General features: G+C 42.5%; 1 protein-coding gene across 5 annotated transcripts in view; it reads right to left on the bottom strand.

Moving 5' to 3' along the window:
* The window catches only part of PPP1R12B (protein phosphatase 1 regulatory subunit 12B), a 113,400-nt gene that overhangs the window by 66,562 nt on the left and 25,910 nt on the right, over positions 1-20,928 (bottom strand). For all 5 annotated transcript variants that reach the window (XM_084302037.1, XM_084302036.1, XM_084302039.1 and 2 more), the window contains exons 2-10: positions 18,776-18,906; positions 16,866-16,984; positions 14,063-14,222; positions 11,542-11,686; positions 10,038-10,112; positions 7,515-7,594; positions 6,812-6,957; positions 2,999-3,108; positions 425-619 (exon numbers count right to left, since the gene is read on the bottom strand). In XM_084302037.1, coding sequence (XP_084158163.1) covers positions 425-619; positions 2,999-3,108; positions 6,812-6,957; positions 7,515-7,594; positions 10,038-10,112; positions 11,542-11,686; positions 14,063-14,222; positions 16,866-16,984; positions 18,776-18,906 — 1,161 coding nt within the window. The remainder of the gene's footprint in view (positions 1-424; positions 620-2,998; positions 3,109-6,811; positions 6,958-7,514; positions 7,595-10,037; positions 10,113-11,541; positions 11,687-14,062; positions 14,223-16,865; positions 16,985-18,775; positions 18,907-20,928) is intronic.

A 20,928-nucleotide genomic window follows, 5' to 3' on the forward strand; every position in this document is an offset into this window, starting at 1 on the left:
TGTCAGCATTAAAGTACCAGTTTTGAACATGATTTGCAGAACAGCATGTTAGTGAATAAAAGCAGCTTCTAATTAAATATTAAAAGCAGGTTCTAACTAAAGTACTGGGCAGCTAATTAAAGATGGACAGCTTGGTTACAGCTAGTGAATACATGGAATGGGACTCACAAATACAGCTAACGGGTATAGGAGGAATCCTTTTAAATTACGGTGAATGGGAATTTCTACAGCAGATACGTTCCATTGTTCAGATTAGATATTTTCTGGTAAAGAATGGGCCATGCCAGCCTGGCAGCCCACTTCAAATTGAGCAGGAAGTAGGTCAAAGGAGCACTGAACCCCAGTTATGCAAGGACAACTGTGATGGGATAAACTCTGCTCAACTGGGATACATGAAAACATCTTTGCTGAAGATGAGCCAAACCTTTTCTTTGTTGTCTAATAATGCAGATATCCGAGGACTTGATGAAGAACGATAGAGAGAAGTCTTATCTCTCTGAGCCTCACGCGTAGCAGCAACTTCACTCAACATGTTGTGGCTGCCAGTCTTCCGCAGACCCAGCCGCCACGATGAAGGTGACTCGTCCTTCTGCTCATCAGACTTGTTGAGCCAACTGAACTGCAGAGGAGAAAAAGGGACATTTGGAAAAAGAGAACTGCAATGCACAATTTAAGATCTGAAAGTGTTTCAACAAACCACACTTCTTGCTGGGCTACGCTTGAAAATGTAAGATGGAGTCACTTTGATTTCCTGCTTAGCTTTCAGTACATGACGTAGCTCAAGATGAACTCACTGGGTTGCAAACTGCTGTAGTGCCCTCCTCCCCAAGGACAGATGAAAGAAATCTCGTGTCATTGTGCAGCTCTCCTTGCCTAACACTCCAGCCTCACGGAGTTTCCAGCACTCAGCTCAATTCCTGTAGAGCAAAGCAACCTGATAGAGGCTTGAAGCTGCCTGTGCTTGGAGCAAGAGGTTGGACTACTGGCTTGCAGAAGCTCCTTTAACTGAAATCTTTCTGTGGTCAGGTAAGCACACTTTCCAGACAGCCAGAACAGACCTTTGTGCATTTTGTTCCATGAGGCACTCATTGTTCCTCAGATATGAGGAACAGTTCAAATGCACGACGTTAGCTACAGTCATTAAGCCTTACAAAGAGATGCCTGCTGCCACGCAGGAATGGAGCCTGGGACCACAACGGGTCCTTCTGCAAAGACAAGTATGAACTTGTGTAGACAAATAAATAAACGAGGAGTTATTGGAAAGGAATAGAATACAAAACAACACCACAATACCTGTGCTATTGTACAACCACAACTTTGATAACATGCACGGTGCTGGACTCCACAGCTCAGAAGCAGTATAGAAGAAGGGGGGAGATTCAGAGAATCATGGAAAGGCTTGGGTTGGAAGGGACCTTAAAGATCATCTAACTCCAACCCCTGCCATGGGAAAGGCAACAAGAATGAGTAGAGTGAGAGCACTTCTGTATGAGGAATGGTTCAGTATATGCGAAATGATTCAGTACATGAGGAGTCTTCAGGCTGAGATGTGACCAACAAAATCCTAAGTGGCACACAGAAGGGCGAAAAGGGATCAATTATTCATTGTTCCTTCCCACACAGGAACGAGGGGCAGCAATCAAAACCGACATGTGGCAGGCTTAAAAAAAACAGGTGCAGGAAGCTCTGTGTAATACACAGTCAATCCCTTGCCACTCGATGTTATAGGATCCCAAATGTTATGGGCACGCAAATAGTGACTGGACAAATTCACAGAGGAAAAGTACAACAAAGGGGACCCAATACAAATAATAGTGCAGGCTCAGCAATCCCTGAAATGCAAACTGCTGGAAGTGGGAAAGAAGTCCAGCTAAATTCTCCCATCTCCTCTGGTATCTTGACAGTCACTGTCAAGGATAGATACTGGTGCAGACAGCCTTTTGGTCAAAGCTGACATAAACATTATTGTACTATGTTGTGTGCATCATAAAACATCTGACATAATCCTGAATAGCTCTACTTGGGACTTCTGGCCCTCAAAGTCATTTACCAAGACTGCAAAGATAATACTATCACTGCAGTATTTTAGCAGTGTCTTTTTCTTGGCTACTGCAGCACTTCCCAGCACCCTTAACACTACCTTTAATATTTCCCCTCCTAAGTAAGCCTGGGTGGGTTGAACAACACACAGAGGAGCAATATTTTCTTTAATTTGGACAAGAAATTAGACTTAATAGCATGAAAGAAGTAAAAATTAATAAATAAATAAATGAGACTAAGCAAGAAACATTTTCCTTCTGTCAGGCATCGTGTACTTCGATCTTTCCACAGTGCCTGCACTGTACAGCTGTCCTCCATGTTCTGGAGCAACAAAACAAACCAGAAGCGTAAGATACCCGTCCTCAGCCAAACACAGAGCCTCCTAGTGCCACCTAGCTGAGTGACACGAGAGCTGGAGAATTCAGATAAGATGTCCGTAACTCTCCTTCACCTTTAAAAAGCTTTCATTGCCTCGCTATCTAGTCAGATGCAAACTTTATCTTCTCTGCTTACTGGGCTGTAACATCATGCCACTGAATAAACTGAGTTTGGCAAGTTAGAGGCACTTTAGATGATGATGCCAAATTCACTGCTGATATATCAGCAGGAACCAGCCTTTGGTGAAAGATCTCCTCCTGGTAAGAGATTGGCATCAGCTATCTCGGGACTGACAGCAACACAAAGCACTTGTGGTAAGCAAGGTTTCTCTTGTGGACACAGCAATTTGTTCTAGAGGGTAAGAGGCTGGGAGAGGCATTGTATCATACAAACACCCTTCTTTGCACTAGTCCCATACTGTTGTTAACACAGCATCCGTATCAGAACTGCATACGACTGGGCTTTCCTAAGTTCAAGTCTCACTGCTCCTCTGAAAGTCAGCTTCAGAGCATCTATTTCCCAGCAAAGCCGACTGCTTTCAAGCACTCTTCAAATCCCCATTGATTCCAAATTCACTTACTCTTCTGGCAGATGCAGTGAAGGAGTTGGGCTCTGGTGGTGGTATTTGCTCAGTGATGCTAGGCCTGGTTTCATGGCTGGAGTGGTTGGCAAAGGACTCTTCCTTCCTTTCTATAATTTTAAACAAGAAGAGAAACCACATGTTTCAGTATTGCACCTTCCAAGGCCCTTCTTTACAAGCACATTGTGCACTCAACTCAAGTTCGGAGTTGCTGTGACCTCAGCATGCCTTAGATCATAAAGATGATGTCAGTGCAAAGCCAAACAAGCCTTTCTGCAAGGAAATAAATAATATTCCTCACTAAATAATACTTCCACAGTCACCAGATGGATATATTTGCCAAGCAAACCTTTTGAACTTCACCCCCCAGATAAGAAAATCATTGCAGGGAGCACCTTAAGGACGATAGACAGACTTTATCCACAATTTCGTTCCCTCTTGGGGACTTTCCTTCTTCCCTTGTGAAACTCAGGAAGAAAAGCAGCACGTGCCATTGCTACTGCAGCATGTGAATGGTTTGGGTTGGGAGGGACCTTAAGGATCATCTAGTTCTAATGCCCCTGCCGTGGGCAGGGACACCTCCCACCACATCAGGTTGCCCAAAGGCCCACCCAGCCTGGCCTTGAGCACTTCCAGGAATGCGGCACCCACAAATCTCCTATTCCATATAAAAAGCAGTTTGGTACGGAGCATCTGTGAGGGTGGCACCTTGGAGCTCGGTGATCAGTTTCTGAAACAAATGTTCTCACCCTTAGAACAGAGGATTCAAAGGACATGGAAAAGAGCAAGCTAAGAGAAACATTAAAAGCAGCAGGCAGGCAGCAGGACTGATAGTTCCAGGATTAAGGACGCCCTAAGAAGGATGCTTCTCCCCCTGGAAGGTCTCATGGACTGCCATCAGCATCCTCTATACCGAGCATTTCATCTCCCCAGCCTAACACCCTAAGGAGCAGCAGGTTTCTCATTTCTCCTTGCAGACCTTGGCCATGAAGCTGAATACAGAGACAAATAAATAAATAAATAAATAAAATACTGCATCCTTGCCATTTGTTGATTTCCTACGAGCAAAGCCTGTAAAACACATGAGAATCCCCAGCTTTGCAGGAAGGGGAGGACAGAGCTGGCAGCCAGCAGGCTTTACAGGCTGGGCTGGATGCTGACTGTAACCCTGCTCTGGAAGCTTGGAGTGCAGAGGGCAGCTTTTAGGGTCAAACCTAATTGCAAGGGCACAAGCCTAAGGGATAATGACAGGTTGGAAAGAACTAACTGTGAGCAACGTGACTGAAAGGAGTCAACTGCAGGAGAAGGATGGGCAGAAGTTCCCTGCACACCACAGTGAGGGACTGGATGGGCACAGCATCGTTCTTCAGCGATTCCCTTCCAAACTGTGTCAGGGAATTCCAGTCTTCCCCTGTTTGCTTCAGTTCACAATAATTACCTGCTGTAATAGGTACTAGCCCAGACAAAGACCACAGAATTTCATACATTTCTTTGTTTATAAACATCCTAGTGCCAAATTGTTAACTGTCCCCAAGCTGAATAAAATGGTATTAATGCACTTAGCTTCTTTTGTTTGAAGAATGTCGCTGATTTTAAGAAACGTGTTACTCTGAGGCACTCCAGCAATTTTACTGCTCAACTCTTCATATTTCTTAACCTTCCATGTCTTTGCAAACCCTACAAGTTTATTGAGACTGGACGTTCCCCCAGTCATACTGCGAGTTAAACTACTGCATTATACTGCCAGCTTTTACTTTGTCCTGTCTAGTGCTCATGTAGAAAAGGAGTTAGTCATTTTTTGGTTTAAAAAGCTCACTTTCAACAGTGTGATGCCTTTTGGTTTGTTTCTTTGTTTTGTTTGTTTTCTTAATCTGCACTTCGAACACTTTAGGTCAATAATCCTGCTAAGAATTACAAAGCTATATATGTAAACATTAAATCTAAGGAAAAAAAAAAGATCTATTTAGAGGAACGGGGAAGTAATTTTCACATTTTCATAAATGTACGTCCTGAATTTCCCATTTAAGCTTGCATAATTAAAATGTCTGGCAGGAAAAAAAAAAGAAGTATAATTGCTCTTAAGATTGTGTTTGAAACTCTAGTAATACTGTGACATTTATAATTTTCTATGAAAAGCTATTTCTATCTCTACTTATCTTTGAAGTTGGTTTCTGCTCAATAACATATGGGTTGATGTAATCCCAGTCTTGTTTTAAAAAGTACCAAAAATGTGCACCCCCTTCACAAATACAACAGATGACAACTACATCCACATCCCCTTGCATGAGTTTATGTTCATTTTAATTACAGATTTGAGAAGTTTACAGTGTAATTTCAATTTTGATTGAAATTTCTCGAAGGAGCCAATAATCTCTCTTGGAAAGGACAGCACAGGTAACAAAGCCTGAAGCCTGATCTTTTAGCATTACTTTAATATTTTTTGGTTTTATTTTAGCCTTAGTAGATTGAAATAGATCGGCATAACATGCTTTGCTCAGTGAACTAACTCAATCAAAAGACCTGCTTTGGCTGTATATAAAATTGAATGGTGAATGCTGTAGCACTTTCCATACTGAAGAACCCCATGCTGTTCCCAAATCAACTGAACACCACGTAGCTCCACTTCTTGTAGCTATACATACTTCAGAGGTGTTTTGGTCAAGTTCCTACTATGTTTACAAGAATTGGCACATTGCTTTAAAAGGTTGCTGCCTAGTGAAATGTTGATTTATGAAGCAAATAAATGTCTCCTCTAATAAACACCTTTTTCTACCACTGATTTCTCCACTACATTTGCTCAATTTACAAGCCAAGATATTATTTCACCATGTTGCCTTCATACCCAAACAGCTTTTGTAGCTACCAGCTTTGTAAAGATCACCCTGGATACTCAACACCTCTCATACTGCGATAATAATTTTAATTCATAAGACTGAAACACAGGTGACAATTTTACTGATACAAGAATCAGGACAAAACTTTAAATTACACCTCTCTACAAGGACTTATTTATAACTGGGATATAGGCCAAGTAAGCTGATGTTAAAAGTAGTTTAACCATTAAGCACATCGTATCTGAAGATCCATCTCTCTCTCTGTGGAAAAATTAAACACAAGCAAGTCTTGGCTTATCATGAAATTAAGTATCTTTATTTAAATTATCTATGCTGCACATATATGTTATTTAAACTCATTAAGGAAGCCTGAAAAACTATGGAAAAAGAACAAGATTGAAAAGCAGCAAGATGCCAGCAATATGCTATAATGTAAAGGCTAATGTCACCTGATGTACTTAATTCCTATTTTCCACTATGTTCTGCAATTATGATACATCACCGCCAGAAAAAAAGTTCCTCATCTCTATAATTATATAGAACATCATCAGCCCTTCATTTCAGCTCTCTGATCCAAAATACAACAGACTATTAACTTCCTACATGTTCAACTGCTTTTCTACCATCTTGCAGCAGCTGAAATGTTCTTCTGAAAATGGCCAATGAGAAAAAAAAAAACTATTTAAAAACAACCTATGAACAATGCGTTATCTTAAGCTCAAGTGAGCTGGAAGTAGAAATTAAAATATTATCCACAGCATTTTTTTTTCTGAAAAAATTATGCTGATGTGAAGGTTAGCATTTAGATAAGCTTGTTTAGTACACTAGCTATAGAGTGCTCCATATGCTACATGTATACGCTTCAAGTAAGACTTTCAGGATGTCTTAACAACTAAGCAAAAAAAAAAAAGCAGTTCTCAACCCAAACTTCTACTATTGCTCGGCTAATTATTATATCCAAAACTATACTATATCTTACCTGACTCCTTTTCAGCATCTGATTCTGAACCTTCATCTTCTTCAGCTTCTTCCTCTTCTTCAGAGCTAGAACTGCTAGAGTCCTTATTCTCTTCCTCCATCTCCATGGACTTCAGCATATCTTCCTCATAGAGAATCTTCTCTTTGCTGCAAGAAATGGAAATTTTAAGGATTACCAGGCGAGTTATTTTTGTGTTCTATTTCTCAGGAACACTTAGACAAATTTTGCTACATACAGAACATGCAAAAGGACAAAAATCAGTCCACAGACTGCATCCCAGCACTTCCAGCACTGCCAATTTTCTATGGATTCCAATGCCAGTCTCGCATTTCCTAAGTTTGCAAGCATTTCTCAGTCCAAAGAAATGCAGCCTCCTCTCTTTTCCTAGCATTACACAATCCATCACCAGGGCTGCAACTTCAAAGCTGTAGTTTTCAGCTTGAGGGTTAAAATGATAATCAGCAAGAGCAGCAGAAGCTGGGGTCCAAACACCAAGCCAACTCTTCGTTCTATGGGTATGGCTATGCTAAGAAACATGTAAAATTATATTTAAAAGAACTTAAATGTAAAAGGAACCGTGAAACTGAGCATGAACAGCAGTTGACTTTTTTTAAAGCAGTTGAGGCCAGCTGACTGCGTACAGATGTAGCTGGCCTCCTGTTACATGCTGTACAGCTTCTTTTCAAAGGGGAAGGAAACGTACTTCGTGAAGAGTCCACTTTGAGGTTTGCCATTCATGTCAGCTTCAATTAGCTTATTCCTCGTCTCCTTCTCACTTCGTAGCTGTCAAGAAGTCCAAGAAGATTGCAGAAAGAACAAAGAGAGACATCTTAACAAGCCACCTCATCACAATTCCAATAATTACCGCAGCATACAACCATCCCAACCTTCTTAGATGGAAAACATTGTGAATTTGTTTAAGAAGCCAGCTCAACAGACCCACATCTGCAAGAGTGCTGAATGTCTTAGACTAGAGGCACGTAGCAGGACACTGAGCACCACCTTAGGCTCCAGCAGCAAAGAACTTAACAGAAGTTTGGGGCAGGATCTGCTGGGACCCAGAGTCAAATTGTGACTTTCACGGTACTGCCCTGCCTCTGCCCACACAGATACACAGAGCTCTGTCCATACGTGGTTGTGGGCACATGAAACCAATTTAAAATTTGCTGCCCGTGTACTTATTATTTACTTTATCTCACAGGAAAGTATTCAAGTGCGCCCTGTCCCGGCTGGATCTTCCACAACGATGGGTCACGTCTTAAATCCCTCAAGTGCCAGCATAATGCATCGAACAAGAATATCCGCAATCACTGCAGCAGCTGAACTATTTTGTCCAGTTAGCAGCGTGAATTTTGTCACCACTGACGGACAAGCCAGTAACCAAAAAGTCTAAAAAGCACAGTGACAGCTGAGGTAGAAAAAGGGACTGCAATTAGAGGCTCACTTTTAAGCCTGTCTCCTTTGTATCATGTCTAGCACGGTTTTCTTCCTCGCCTGATAGAAGGAGCTGACACTGGGACAAGAAGCAAAAGCTCTGCAAATTCTGAACGTAGGAAAAGCCACACAGAGTCCAGCCCAATGCCAAAATTTGGGGTACAGCATACTGATAAACTGAACAAACTTTTGAAGTGGATCAAAGGTAAGTGTGGGAAACAGCCTGCTCCATTCACAGGGAATTCAGAGACCGGAAAAACAAATCCAAACAAATCAAACGATTTGCTTCCAGCAAACAGAACTCCCTTTCTCTCCTGTAACAGCAGCAAATCTTTTAGCAGGGATAGAACATTGTTCCTCTCTGTATTCTGTACTTAAGTTTTAGATTAAAAAACTCTGATTTAAGAGCCATTTTGAAAGTGAACTAATGCACTTAGAGAAGTGTTTTGGAACTGCCTATTTTATCCTTAACAAATTAAGCTTTCTATTTTAAGCGATTTCAAAGTGGCACACGATAAACACACACAATGAAATGGATCTTCGATTAAAAAAAAAGCACATCCACTGGAAAAAAAAAAAAAAAGATTCTTCTCTTCTTTCCAGTTCTATTATTTCTTGCTACACTCATTTAATAAATGAAAAGGAAGAGGCCTTTATATAGCGCAACTAATATAGGGAACAAGGGGGGTTGCTAATGCCTCCAAAGCAAGCCTAAAAATGGGCTAGCACCCATCCAAAAAATTCCTTTGGTTGTTTTTATTTTTCTTTTCTTCTGAACACTACATTTATCTGCACAATCCTGGTGTAGTTAGATAGGAGGAAACCCGCAGTACAACGCTGGTAGTATTTATCAACACCTCATTTAGGGAGAAGCTGATTAATTTTTAAAAAGTTTCTGTGAATGTTAAGGGTGCTATTTAAAGATGACAGCAGCTGTGTTATGATCAGAGTTCGAGTTCTACCACCCACATTGTCAGTTCCTCAAAATACTTTACTGGGTTTTATCAGCAATGTTCTCATTATGTCTGTTTCTGAATCCAACATTTTAAATGATACCTTCAGATTTTTATTTATTTATTTTTAAAAGAAGGTTGGTTTATTTTTTGAAAGCACCCAGGAAATATAGTTGTGTAGACCAGATGAACTAGGGAAAAATGTAATCCCAAACCAACTTTTTGGCTTGATGACTGGCTTTACTTAGATCAAGATATATTTTTCCCTTTTTTTTTTTTTTTTTTAAATAGCAACTTTCTATTTGTAACTCTTTCCAGTATCTTCACTGCATTATGAAACAGCACTTTAATATGGTTTTCAAATCACTGATTTTCTTCTAGTCTGGAACTCCCTGAAGACTACAATTTCTTCTCACTCAATCAAAAGTCTCCCTATTGTAAGACAGGCAGATGTGATAACAAATATCTTTCTTACCAGTGACAGCATACTTCCTTAAATACAGACCCAAAGTTGACTTGGGTAGTCACTCATTAAGTAAAGAGCAGTTTGGTGTTAGAGAGCTAAGAGTAACTACAGAAGAGCAATTCCAAAGATGACTACAGTTCCTTATCAGTTTACAGAATTCTGCCTGTCAGCATGCTTCTGACCTTCTTGATACAATCACCCAGTTCTCTAGATTTCTAGCTACTGAAAATATTGGTGCAATTAAAGATTCTGAACGACTAACAAAAATCGCTGGACCTCAGCTTCATGCCTGTGTTGACACCATATTCTTTAGGGAACACCTGTGCACAGAAATGTAACTGGAGAGGTGGAAAACGATCAGCCGAAATCTCACCACAGTTTGCTTCTTCTGCAGCATTTCTAAATGCTCTACCAGTCCCTCGTCAGCCACGTCGAACGGCGTCTGGCCCTGGAACAGTACAAGAACACAAGAAGCTAGCCAACACAGCATGCCATGAGTCTTCCAGAAAGCACTATTTACAAGTGAAGAACAAAACTGAACGCACACTACACCCCCCCAGATGCTGAGCAACGCACCCTGCTGCACTCTACAGCAGGGAACGCCAAGTGGCAGTGATGGTGGTTTCAAGACGCGATCCACGATCAGAGGAGGAGCAGTTCCCCCATTGCTGCTGATCAAATCTAAGCCAAGAGGAATGCATTAAAGTTTCCAGGCTTGTAAAAAGCACACTCTTGGACTTAGAAGGATTGTAATAAACTTTTTTTTTTTTTTTAACCACCAATATAATTAACAACACATAATGAAACCTGACGGCCAGTGACCAAATAAATACAGATCGTCTCGGCCATCTGACTATTGAGGTAATAGTTCTTGACAGGAAAGAGCAGGCATTTGAATGCAGCAAATATAATTGCATCTGTTTCTTCTCAAGTCTATTAAAATAGTAAACCCACATGCCTTCTGAACACTTTGGAGAAGCTTCTGATGGCATTTAGAACAAAAAAAGATTCTCGGGATTTTGAATGCCAGAGAGCTCACCGTGGTAAAATGGGTCCTTCTCCTGGAGCTGTTTCTTTTGCACCAGCTTGCAGCACAGATAGATGTGCTCAAACCACATAGTGCTACAGTTCTCCTACCAAGTTCTCATCTGCTTTCGTTCCCTGATGCTGTTCCAAGTAAACACAACCTCATTTCCTACTACAGAAGCAGTCATGGCACAACTGAATCCGCTCCAGCAGGAAGCGGCTCACAGACACTGCCTGGACATCACAGCAGGGAAGGGAAAACAAAGAACAACCCTGGAAAAGCACAGTGCAGCTCTTGAAAACCAAAAGGCTCTTCAAGGAAACTTCTAGCAATTAGAAGTATTTTGTTTTGTTTTGTTTTTTTCCTTCTCACAAATATCCTCTTTTTCTTTACTCATTTCTCACAAGTGAATTTTTCGATTTCTCTTTTTATGACCAAGACTGTAGAACAGGAAGGATTTTAAACTGGAAGTTTCTCAAGGGTTCGTGAGTTTTCAATGCTTTGTACCTTAATGTTAGTGTATTATTGTGCACTCCAAGACTTTTGTTGTTGTTTAATTTGTCAGGATTACACTAAAATAGGAAAACACAGATTAGCTCCTATCCTCTCACACGTTCTTGATCCTAAAGTTTCATCACTAATCTTTCCTGGTAGAGCTTGAAATCATTTCTTCCTTCCTTCAGTCAAGAGTCTTTATCTTCTGGTGCTTTAGTACACGTGCAGGACAATTGCTCACCATACAACTTTGTCACGTTGTTGGATCAAGTTGATAAGCAATTATGGCAAAAAGGTGATAGGCATCTTGGTATAAAACACACCGCACACTGTGCCAACACCTGCGCTCACTAACCAGCTTGTTCCTGATGTCCATGTCACACAACGCCTCTGCCAGGATGGAGCAAGCTTCCTTCACTCCCCAGTGCGCAGCAGCGTGGAGCGGGGTCCAGCCGTCGTTGTCTTGGACGTTCAAATTAAAGCCAGCCTGGATCAAGAGCCTGAGAAAAGAAGCAGTGTTGAGTCCTGCCCACCCAGGAAGGATTTCTGCCCACAGAGAGGTCACGCCATAAGTCACAGAGTAGGGAACGTGGTTTAAAATATGCCAGCAGCTTTTTGTTGTTATTCATCTCAGCAATATCCCAGTCAATGTGCTCACACACGTAACAGAAGTGTGCAGTGCAATGAAAGAAGTGACTTTGGCACTGCAAACACCTGCTGCAATGAGTCTAATTGATAAGATTGCCTTTCAGCACGTCCTAAATTGGAGAACATTTTCATTTCTAATCTGGCATTGGTGACCCAGTCCGAACTGCTGCAACAGACAAGACACCAGAGTCACGCAGGCACCAAACAAACCAGCAACATCTCTCCGGAGTGTAAGCCCTGTGACAAGGGACTGGCACAGCACCTGGCATGGACAGGACGTTTGGTAACTCAAGTTCAGTGCTGGTTCTACTGGTGAACAAGGACACGCTGTAGGAATGGTCTGTAAGAAGCCAATGCTGGCAGGGCTGCCAGGTAAGAAGCAGAGACATTACCGACTGATCGCCAGCTGCGAAATTCGTCAGTTAAATTATCTACAACTCCAGCACTTTTGCAGCCTAGACCTTGCACAGGCAAAGCTTAAAACCTGCCAGGGAGCAGCCTTGCATCCCTGTCACTGCTGTGCACCTTCCACCTGCCTCCCTCCTCCATCAGAGCAAAGTGCTAGGGTTGCAGAGCATCTGGGGCTTGAATATTTAAAAACAAAACAAAAGAGAGACAACTGTAGTCTGAAACTTTAGAGGCATATGCAGAGTAGTACACAAGTGATCAGGTGAAAGTACCGAGCCACTCATGTATCAAAACCATTATCCAGCTGCTTAAATATTAAAGAACATCCCAGGGGAATTCTGCCAGTTCAGTAAAACTGCTACTGCCAGTTTCCATGGTGGGTTTCCACCATTCACAGCCACCTTCCTCCAGCTCAGGGGAAGTCTAGCATGACCCCAGAATGACATGAACAGTCTTGAAACTCCTGCACCTTTCTCTATGAAGAAGATCCTCTTTCACGGAGAAAGAAATCTGAAATCAGGTTCTGACTTTATGTTGATTCTCCAGCTGGCAAAAGGGAGGAACGTAGTTGTTAAGAGACTGAAGGTCACAGACAAATTCTGTCTCGTTTGAGAGTTAGTGAGCTTCTAGCTTTCAACGCCTTTGGTTTAAGTCACTGAAGCTTTATATTTGAACTCACAGAGTGGCCATAAAATATGTGAGAGTGAAATAACGTCAGCTCTCTGTGAGATCTGTTTATCATTACAACATTTAATGCAAAGGAGTAGCTGATCAGAACTAGACACCTTGCAAACAGCAAATGCAGCTTCTGCTGATGACTACTGGCTACACAGCCCTCCCCTGGAAACCCCCAGGATCGACATCCCGTATTGTTCGGGAGATATTAGATTGCTATTCCACATGATCTGTGATGAATTACTGGTCTTGGGCACAGCAGAGGCACAGACAGCTCATAACTCAATTATAAGCTCTAATGAATGAATACAAAGAGGAAACATGAAGAATAACAAAGTTACTAGAGCTTGATAAGAAGCAGCTCTTACACATCAAGTCATGGCACTTAAAGCTATGAAATAAGGAATCAGGCTGGATGAATGTTTCCAGAAAGGATTTTAACCTGGGAAATGGAGTAACCTTGCAGATAGATCTTTATGGGTAGCTCCACCCAAACATTAATAATGGTGAAAAAACCTTTCTTGTTGGAATCCCTGATTTGATCTCACCTGTAAAAATATTGATGCTTCATTGCCAGGAAGTGCCACACTGGGCACGTTTATGTTCATAATAAGCTCGTTAGTGCTGTAGCAGCAGAAACAGAACTGTTAAGTGGTGGGATCTCTCTGTCACTGCTGATGGCTACAAGAGCAGTAGCATTAAGTGGCAGGGGACAGGAAGGTAGGGGAGGACACTGCATTTTCCTACTAGACTGACAAGCTGGACACAAACTGTTGGGGTGTTTGTGATGGCCATGCAGCATGTATTGTCACCTTGTAGGCTGAAGTTACACTTTCATCCCCTGACAGGGTTAATTTCCTAGCCCTACAACTATTACTCTCATAGTGAAAGTTGACCTTCTAATTTATGTCTCAGTCTCAGAAAAGCTTTAACCTCCCTAAAGGCCTAGAGGTACAGAAGGGAACCTTCCAACCTCGACACATTTCCAGGTGAACCACCACAGCTGGGCACATAATTCTACAAAGCCTTTTGAGAAAGCATAAAGATCTAGGTACGAAACACATTTCTCTCAACCATAAGGCTGGATGTGTTCCTTATGGAAACCAGACTCAACTCAGTGTACCAGCCATGGATGGAGTTCCTACCTCATCACTTCAGAATAGCCCTTAGCTGCAGCCACGTGAAGAGCTGTGGCACCTGTCCGGGGCTGCTTTATGTCTTCGATTCTCCCACTGTTCAGCCACTGTCGGGCATCCTGTAGCATTTGCTGCTCCTCTTCTTTTCTTGCCAGGTCTAGGTCTACACCTAAGACAGCAAAGTACAGAAGAGATTATCAAGTGAAAGCTCTCATGCACTTAGTGAACTTACCGTATGTTTTATTTGCTATACAGTGTTAGCAACCTCTTTTCCATCTTCCACAAAAATCAGCAAAAGCTTTTTCTAGGAGTTGGGAGAACTCCTGCATCACTGTCAGAAACTTCAAAGCTGTCTGACAAAAACAAGCAACAAAATCTAAAAGCTGAGACACTGGTTGCAAACCAGCCTGATCAACTACCAGCTCAGCCGTGAATCCGGCACGGTGGAAGGGTTGCATTCGAAATATGCAGTGTTCCAGACTGAAATAACCAACTCATCACAAACAGCACAGCAAACTAAATTAAACAATGGTGCAATCGCAATCTGCAGTGTAAATGTGAAGAAATGATCCTAAGACATCTTCTGCAAGACCAGCACAAACCCAACTGCATGCTCATTCAGAACTCAGTAAGTGAGCAAGCTGCATGTACAGATATCTCTGGACTGCACTAAGGCCACTCATGCTGTGCGCTCTGAAAGAAACATATAATCAATTCCTCTGAGCTGCAAACCACCAGATTCTGGTAAAACAGTTCTAAATCATTCTGGGGATGGAAGGAGGAAAAAAAAAGTCTACTCCAATGGCTTAAGAGATCTGCTTTAGATGAAGTCAGACAAGTCCACTGGTACGTACACCTGGAATAAAGACACAGCCTTGCTGATAACAAGAGGCACAAGTTTTCCACCTGAGGAAACCACTGCTACTCTGTGGAGAGAGCAGGTGCTTCTGGCTGAGGGGCAGCTTCAATCAAACCTACAAGAGGCAAAACTATCCCGGGCTTGTTTTAGAGAGTGGATTTTTTCACGTTAATGCAGTACTGTAAGGATGATGGATCAGCCACAAGCACGGTACAGCCCCATACAAGATTAACCAGGCTAGGGCTCTTGGACTTGGGAAAATAATATGAAGTAGATGCCAAATTTCAAAAACAATCAAGAATGGTGTTGAAAAGCAACTGTCCCTATGGATTAATTCTTTCAATATAACAACAACATGATTACCAAGGAAGCTGTAGGGCACCAGACTTAAAAAAATATATAATAATAATACTATTTATCAACTCAGATTCTGAATTGGGAAGTACTGCAGGATGTTGCAAAGACTAAAACAAGAATTAGAAATTTGTATAAGTGTAGCAGCACATCTGTAGTTATTAAATATAATGCTCTACATGCTTGGAGTTCCCAGGAAAGGCTGCACAAGTCCACAAAATAAAGATCCACGGGGGATTTGCAAATGTGCAGAAAGCCCATCTGGCTCAGGAATTCCTTGAGGCATGGTGACTGGAGGCTGGGAAAATGTTTGGGAGGGGAACCATACAAGCTTGTCCTGTTCTTGTACTTTGCCCTAGGCATCTGCTTTCAGCTACTGCTGAAGAAAGAGCTGGATGGACGCTTGTCTGAAGCTTATAACGCATTTATTCCAGCAATTATGATCCTTTTAAACTGTGTCAATGGGAAACTTCTCAGTGGAGACAGATGGTTGTTTCAGGGCATCTTAGCAGGATGCCGCTAATGTGGTGAAGCAATGAAAAAGCCAAACAGAATCCTAAGAAGTGTCAGGCAAAATATCTGCAGCAGAGGCAGAATTACTGCCTTAATGCCCTGTAAGGTTTCAACTACGTTATTGCAGTTCTCATCACCCACTTTAAAGAGAGGCAGGTTACAATGATGTAAAGAAAGGATCTCTGTCTTCCTGGTCACCCAAGGAAGCCTGGCTGCAGAGAGGAGATGGGCACGGTTTGACCAGCCCTGTAACACAAAGGCTGACAAGATAATTCTTTTCAAGTACCTGCACAGAGTAAGCATGAGAGAAGAGCTATTTAAGTCAAAGTGGATGGGAAAAGGGAACATAATCAGGATAACTTTGTCATAAATACCACAAGACTAGAAAGTGAAAGTTTCTCTTTACCAGAAAAAAGCATGATTCTGTGTGAATTTTCCAACAGGAACAGTCGCATGAATAACAACCAGCTCACATACAGACAATTACCGATTCCACAGTGGAACGGCAACATGATCAACAAAGGTACCAAAGGAGTGGTGTCTTCCTAATTATACCTGAAGATAACTTAAAGAAAACAAAAACCACTCCAACTCCGCAAAAATCCACTAGGTGCCAAGCAGAACACATTGATTAGAGAAGACTGGATTCCATCTAGCATGCAAACCAACCCCAACCCCTGGAGTCATGCAATCATCTACATATAAAGGAATCCTGGTGGGTCTCCAGCCTAAATCCCTGCTCAGAGGAGGCAGACCTTCAAAGCCAGATCGAGTTGCCCAGAGCTGTACGCATCCAAGCTTTGAATACCTCCAGTGATGCAGATTCCATTCGTATCAAACAAATCAACTTTCGGTATTGTGATGTCTTGCTGCTAACAATTCTGCTATCAGGGACAGAGACTGCACAACACAAACCTTCTGCTTCCATTCTAACATTCTGCTACTGAAGCAAAGTTTCTCTGCTGCCACTCAGTCCAGATTTCGGGTCTCTCCATCTATAGCCATGCAGAAAGCCTTCTGGATTTCTTTACAAAACCTCTTTCTTTGGGTTTCTAACTCACATATTCAACCCCACCACTGCTTTACCTTGTTTCTTTACTTGTTCCAGAAGCAGGTCCTTCATGGCTGCTTCCTCTGCGATATCAGATGGGACTTCACCTTCACTGTTCACAGCAGCCACATTAGCTCCATGACTAATTAAATACCTACATAAACGAGACCCATACCAATGTATTAGAACTCATGTGCAGGCTTCAGAGCAACTTAGACAGTAAAGCAAGTGGCAGAACAAGGTATTTGGCCTTCTCATTCAAGTTCAAATGAGTGTTCCATATTCTTATCAAATTTCAACTCCAGAAAAGTTCATTGTTAAATGCAAGGGCCCTGGTCAGTGGCTCATGCAAATAGTTTTTCTTTCTCTGTGGTTATTGAAATGACCTCAGTTCTTGCACTCATCTAGTAAGATTATGCTTTTTAAAAAAAGATGAGAACAAAAGATAATCTGAGCTATCATCTATTTTTTAATTTGTGTTATTTAAAAATATACCAAAAGTTCATTCAGGAACAATTAATGCCTTCTTCAGCTTGTACATCTTGTAACCAACAAAATTCTCTGAAGAAAAAAGTGTTTTAAATGCCAGTGAGGTAAGAAAAGGTAAAGGTATTTTTGAAAATAAATTTTAAAACCAACCACCGTCTTTGATAAATACTTACCAGTATTCCTACCGCAGTAACTTTCTGGTAGCTGTGGTGGACTAAATATATACATGTAAGTATGGTATGACTGGGAAAGAATCATAATGTATTTGAATAAAGCAACTAGTATTGGAAGAGGGGCAGGAAACAAACCAACAAACTGATACAGAATCAGTAGCAGGACAATGCACAGAAGTAACTAAGCCACAGATTATTTTTTTTTTTTTTTGGTTAGAATACATTGTGGAGGATCATCTTGTGAAATACTATTTTTCCCTTATTCTTCTAGCCTGTGATGCAGCCTTTTTATCACAGAAAGAGTGATCTGAATTAGGAAATTACTCCTTATGTTTGTTGGTTCTTTGGTTCCAAGTATTCCAGCACTTTGGGTCTTACATCTGGGCAATTCTCAAACTCTCAGGGCAACTTGGTGTACAACAAGGAGTCTGGTATCAGTACCTTCTCTGGGACAAACAGACTATTTAGTGCTTTGTGAGCATAATGAGTGTTCAGATCAGTTACAGAATGTTATTTCAAGCCCTGGAATCAGTAAGTGTGCCAAAAGTCAAATCTTTATTGGGAGTCCCTTTCAGCAGGTTCCTGCCTTGCTTTAAACATCTACTGGATAAAACTCTCAGTAATATTTACTGTCTCTTTTTTTCCTATGTATTTTATTAGTGTTTGTGCTCACTAGATTATCTGATCTAACCTCGTCACCCATTTATGTCCATACTGCACCCAGTATGTTGTTGTATTCAAAAATAGAAGAATGCTCTAATTTCAAGTGGGTTAATTAAGTTACTTTTATTTGCTTCTCTGCCTTTTGTAAGACAGTACGCTAAGTAACAGAAACATAAAAACTCAATATGAAGAAAAATAATTATATTGTTGGCCTATCAGTGACTCTGGAGCCCAGGACATTGCACTTCTCTCTCTAAAGTCCCCACACAACCAGAATACTGCTCACAGGCTTATTTACATAAAAAGCAGCAGCAGAGCTCTGCTTCTTTACAGTTCTCCATGGATTGGTGTGCCTGCCTCTCAGCCATCACGTTTCCCTTTTGCTGAAGTACCTAATGAATCATAAATCATTTTAATAGGATCAGCAAAAGACAACCAGGCTCCACCTTCATCGGAACAAACTAAGGATCTGCTAAAAGAAGGAATCCATCTTCTCCACTTGCACTGTTGCTTCCAAGATGTTGTATGAGTTTCAGAGCATCAGTTGTCTGTGTAGCTGCTCCAAGGAGGAAGACGTGGAAAGTGTTATGAATACCCAGAACAGCCTGAAACTCACTCACTCTGCTATGTTCAGATAGCCACACGATGCCACTGCGTGAAGAGGGGTCCAGCCCTCGTTGTCTTGCTGGTTGACATTGGCTCCGTTTTCTACCAGGAACTTCACCATGTCCAGGTTCTCATCTATACAGGCCTGAGGGAGAAAGGAGGGAGGGGAGCAAGGGGAGGGAAGAATTGGAGAGAAAGAAGAAAAGTGATGGTGTTAAATTGGTGTTAAATCAAGTGAACCACTTCTCTTTGCAGTTTATTGTAAGGGGGCAACGCCTGGGCTGAATTTCCCACACCGTGCGCTAGCATACTTCGAAACTTAAAGTAGCATGAAGCTGGGAACCAAACTAAAATAATTTCAGAAATTTCAAAAAATAATTGAAACTCAAAGAGTCCCCAGGTGGACCATCTCTGAATTTGCCTAAGTTTTTGTTTCCCTCCTCTCCTCCATGCTTGGCTCCCTGGAGCGGGGCAAAGACACTGTAAAATGATAAATCTGTACTGGCTTTAGGTGTGGCATCGGATTCCTTTAAGCAAGGCAAGCTGTGTGTTTTCGGAGGTGATGCTGTTCCCCCCAAATATCAGCAAAAAAAAATCAGGAAAATCACTGAAACATCACTAGCAGTAGGGATGAGCAGGGCAAACATAACCTGAAGATGACTGAGTAAAGCAGCCCCCCTGTAGACTGGGTGGTGCCCTGTACAGACAGAATTACAGCAAAAGCAGAATTTTGATAGAAGTGACTGCGTACAAATCGGATGGGACGCGACATGGCACACTTGGCCTAACTTCCTTATTCAGCAGCAGCTGTTTCTTTTCCTGACTACAGCAAAGCACAACTTTCTCTGCTAGCCCTACAGACCCAGCGAGCTGTGGACGAGACCGCCAACCCTTTATTAGCTGCTCCATTACCTCCAGAGCCTGCACTTACAGAGACCTGAGAGCTTTGAAGTTGCCAGGAAAAAAACTAGCGAGATTTTCAAGTCTCAGCAGTTCTGTTAGGTGGAATTCCTCCTTCCTGAAATTCCTGGCTGCAGCACGTTCTGTGGCGCGTTCGCAGCTCACTGGAGGCTGCTATTTAAGGATGAGCTGGCAATTTAATACGTATGTCCCCGTGCGTGTGCCTCAGCTGAGAAGCACCAGGCATGACTGGGAGGCAAAAGGACCGTCCGTGACCGTGTTCAGCTGCAGAGACCTCGCTCCTCGCTGCGAGAAGGGTGATCCTGGCCGAGCGGCCTCCAAAATCCCCAGCACTCGGTCCTTCACACTGCCTGGTGTGGGCAGATCCAGCACTGTTCTTCTAAAACGAGCACCGCTCACTATTCTTCATTACTTGCTATGACAGGAGAGGAATTGTGTTGAAGCAAACCCCCCAAAGAGACAATCCTGTGTTACCTGCCATGCTCACCTGGGCTCCACTGTTTATACCAAGGCCTGAAGCTGGGACATCCCACTTGTTACCTGTATTTCAAAGAAAATCTCAAACGAGGCTTCTATGCTACAGACACCAGCATCCCTCCGTTTCTCTGGTTCACAAGCAGCCATCCACAAGGCTGGCTTTTCAACTTCTTTCCCCAAAGGCAGCTGCAGGAAAGGCGGTTGCAGCCCGGGCACTTGGCAAACGGCACCAGGCACATCTGCATCTGTGCTCAGGTGCCAGTGGGTTTCCCGGCCCTGTTTGACCTCGTGTTTTACCACACAGCCCTTACAACAAACCACAACGCCCTGGGGACCAAAGGGCTCTGAGCTCGGGGCAGTCCCAGGGCCCAGCACAGCCGTCAGGTCTCGGCAGAGCAGATGCAAAGCAGCTTTGACCACTGGCCTGGGGAGCAAGGTTTGCTCCTCGGCCCTCTTATTCAGATCACCTGCACAAAGCAGGGCTGAACCCAACGTCAAACCAGGCTGCTCAGGGCCTGCCCCAGCCATTTTTGGGTGGCTGCAAGGATGGAGACCCCACAGTTGGTCTGGGCCCCAGCTCCAGTGCTTCGGCACCCTCTGGGTGAGGAATTTTTCTTACTCGTAAACTCGTAACATTCCCTTCTCAGTCCAAGAAGCAGTTTTTAAAAGAATCTGCGTCCGAGCCTGCAAAAATTCAGAGCTAAGATGCACGTCACTGCCACCCACATTGAAGGTAATACAGCACACGTTTCCCCGACACATCTCAAAC

This window comes from Netta rufina (assembly GCF_964035555.1).
Source record: "Netta rufina genome assembly, chromosome: 26".
NCBI lineage: Eukaryota > Metazoa > Chordata > Aves > Anseriformes > Anatidae > Netta > Netta rufina.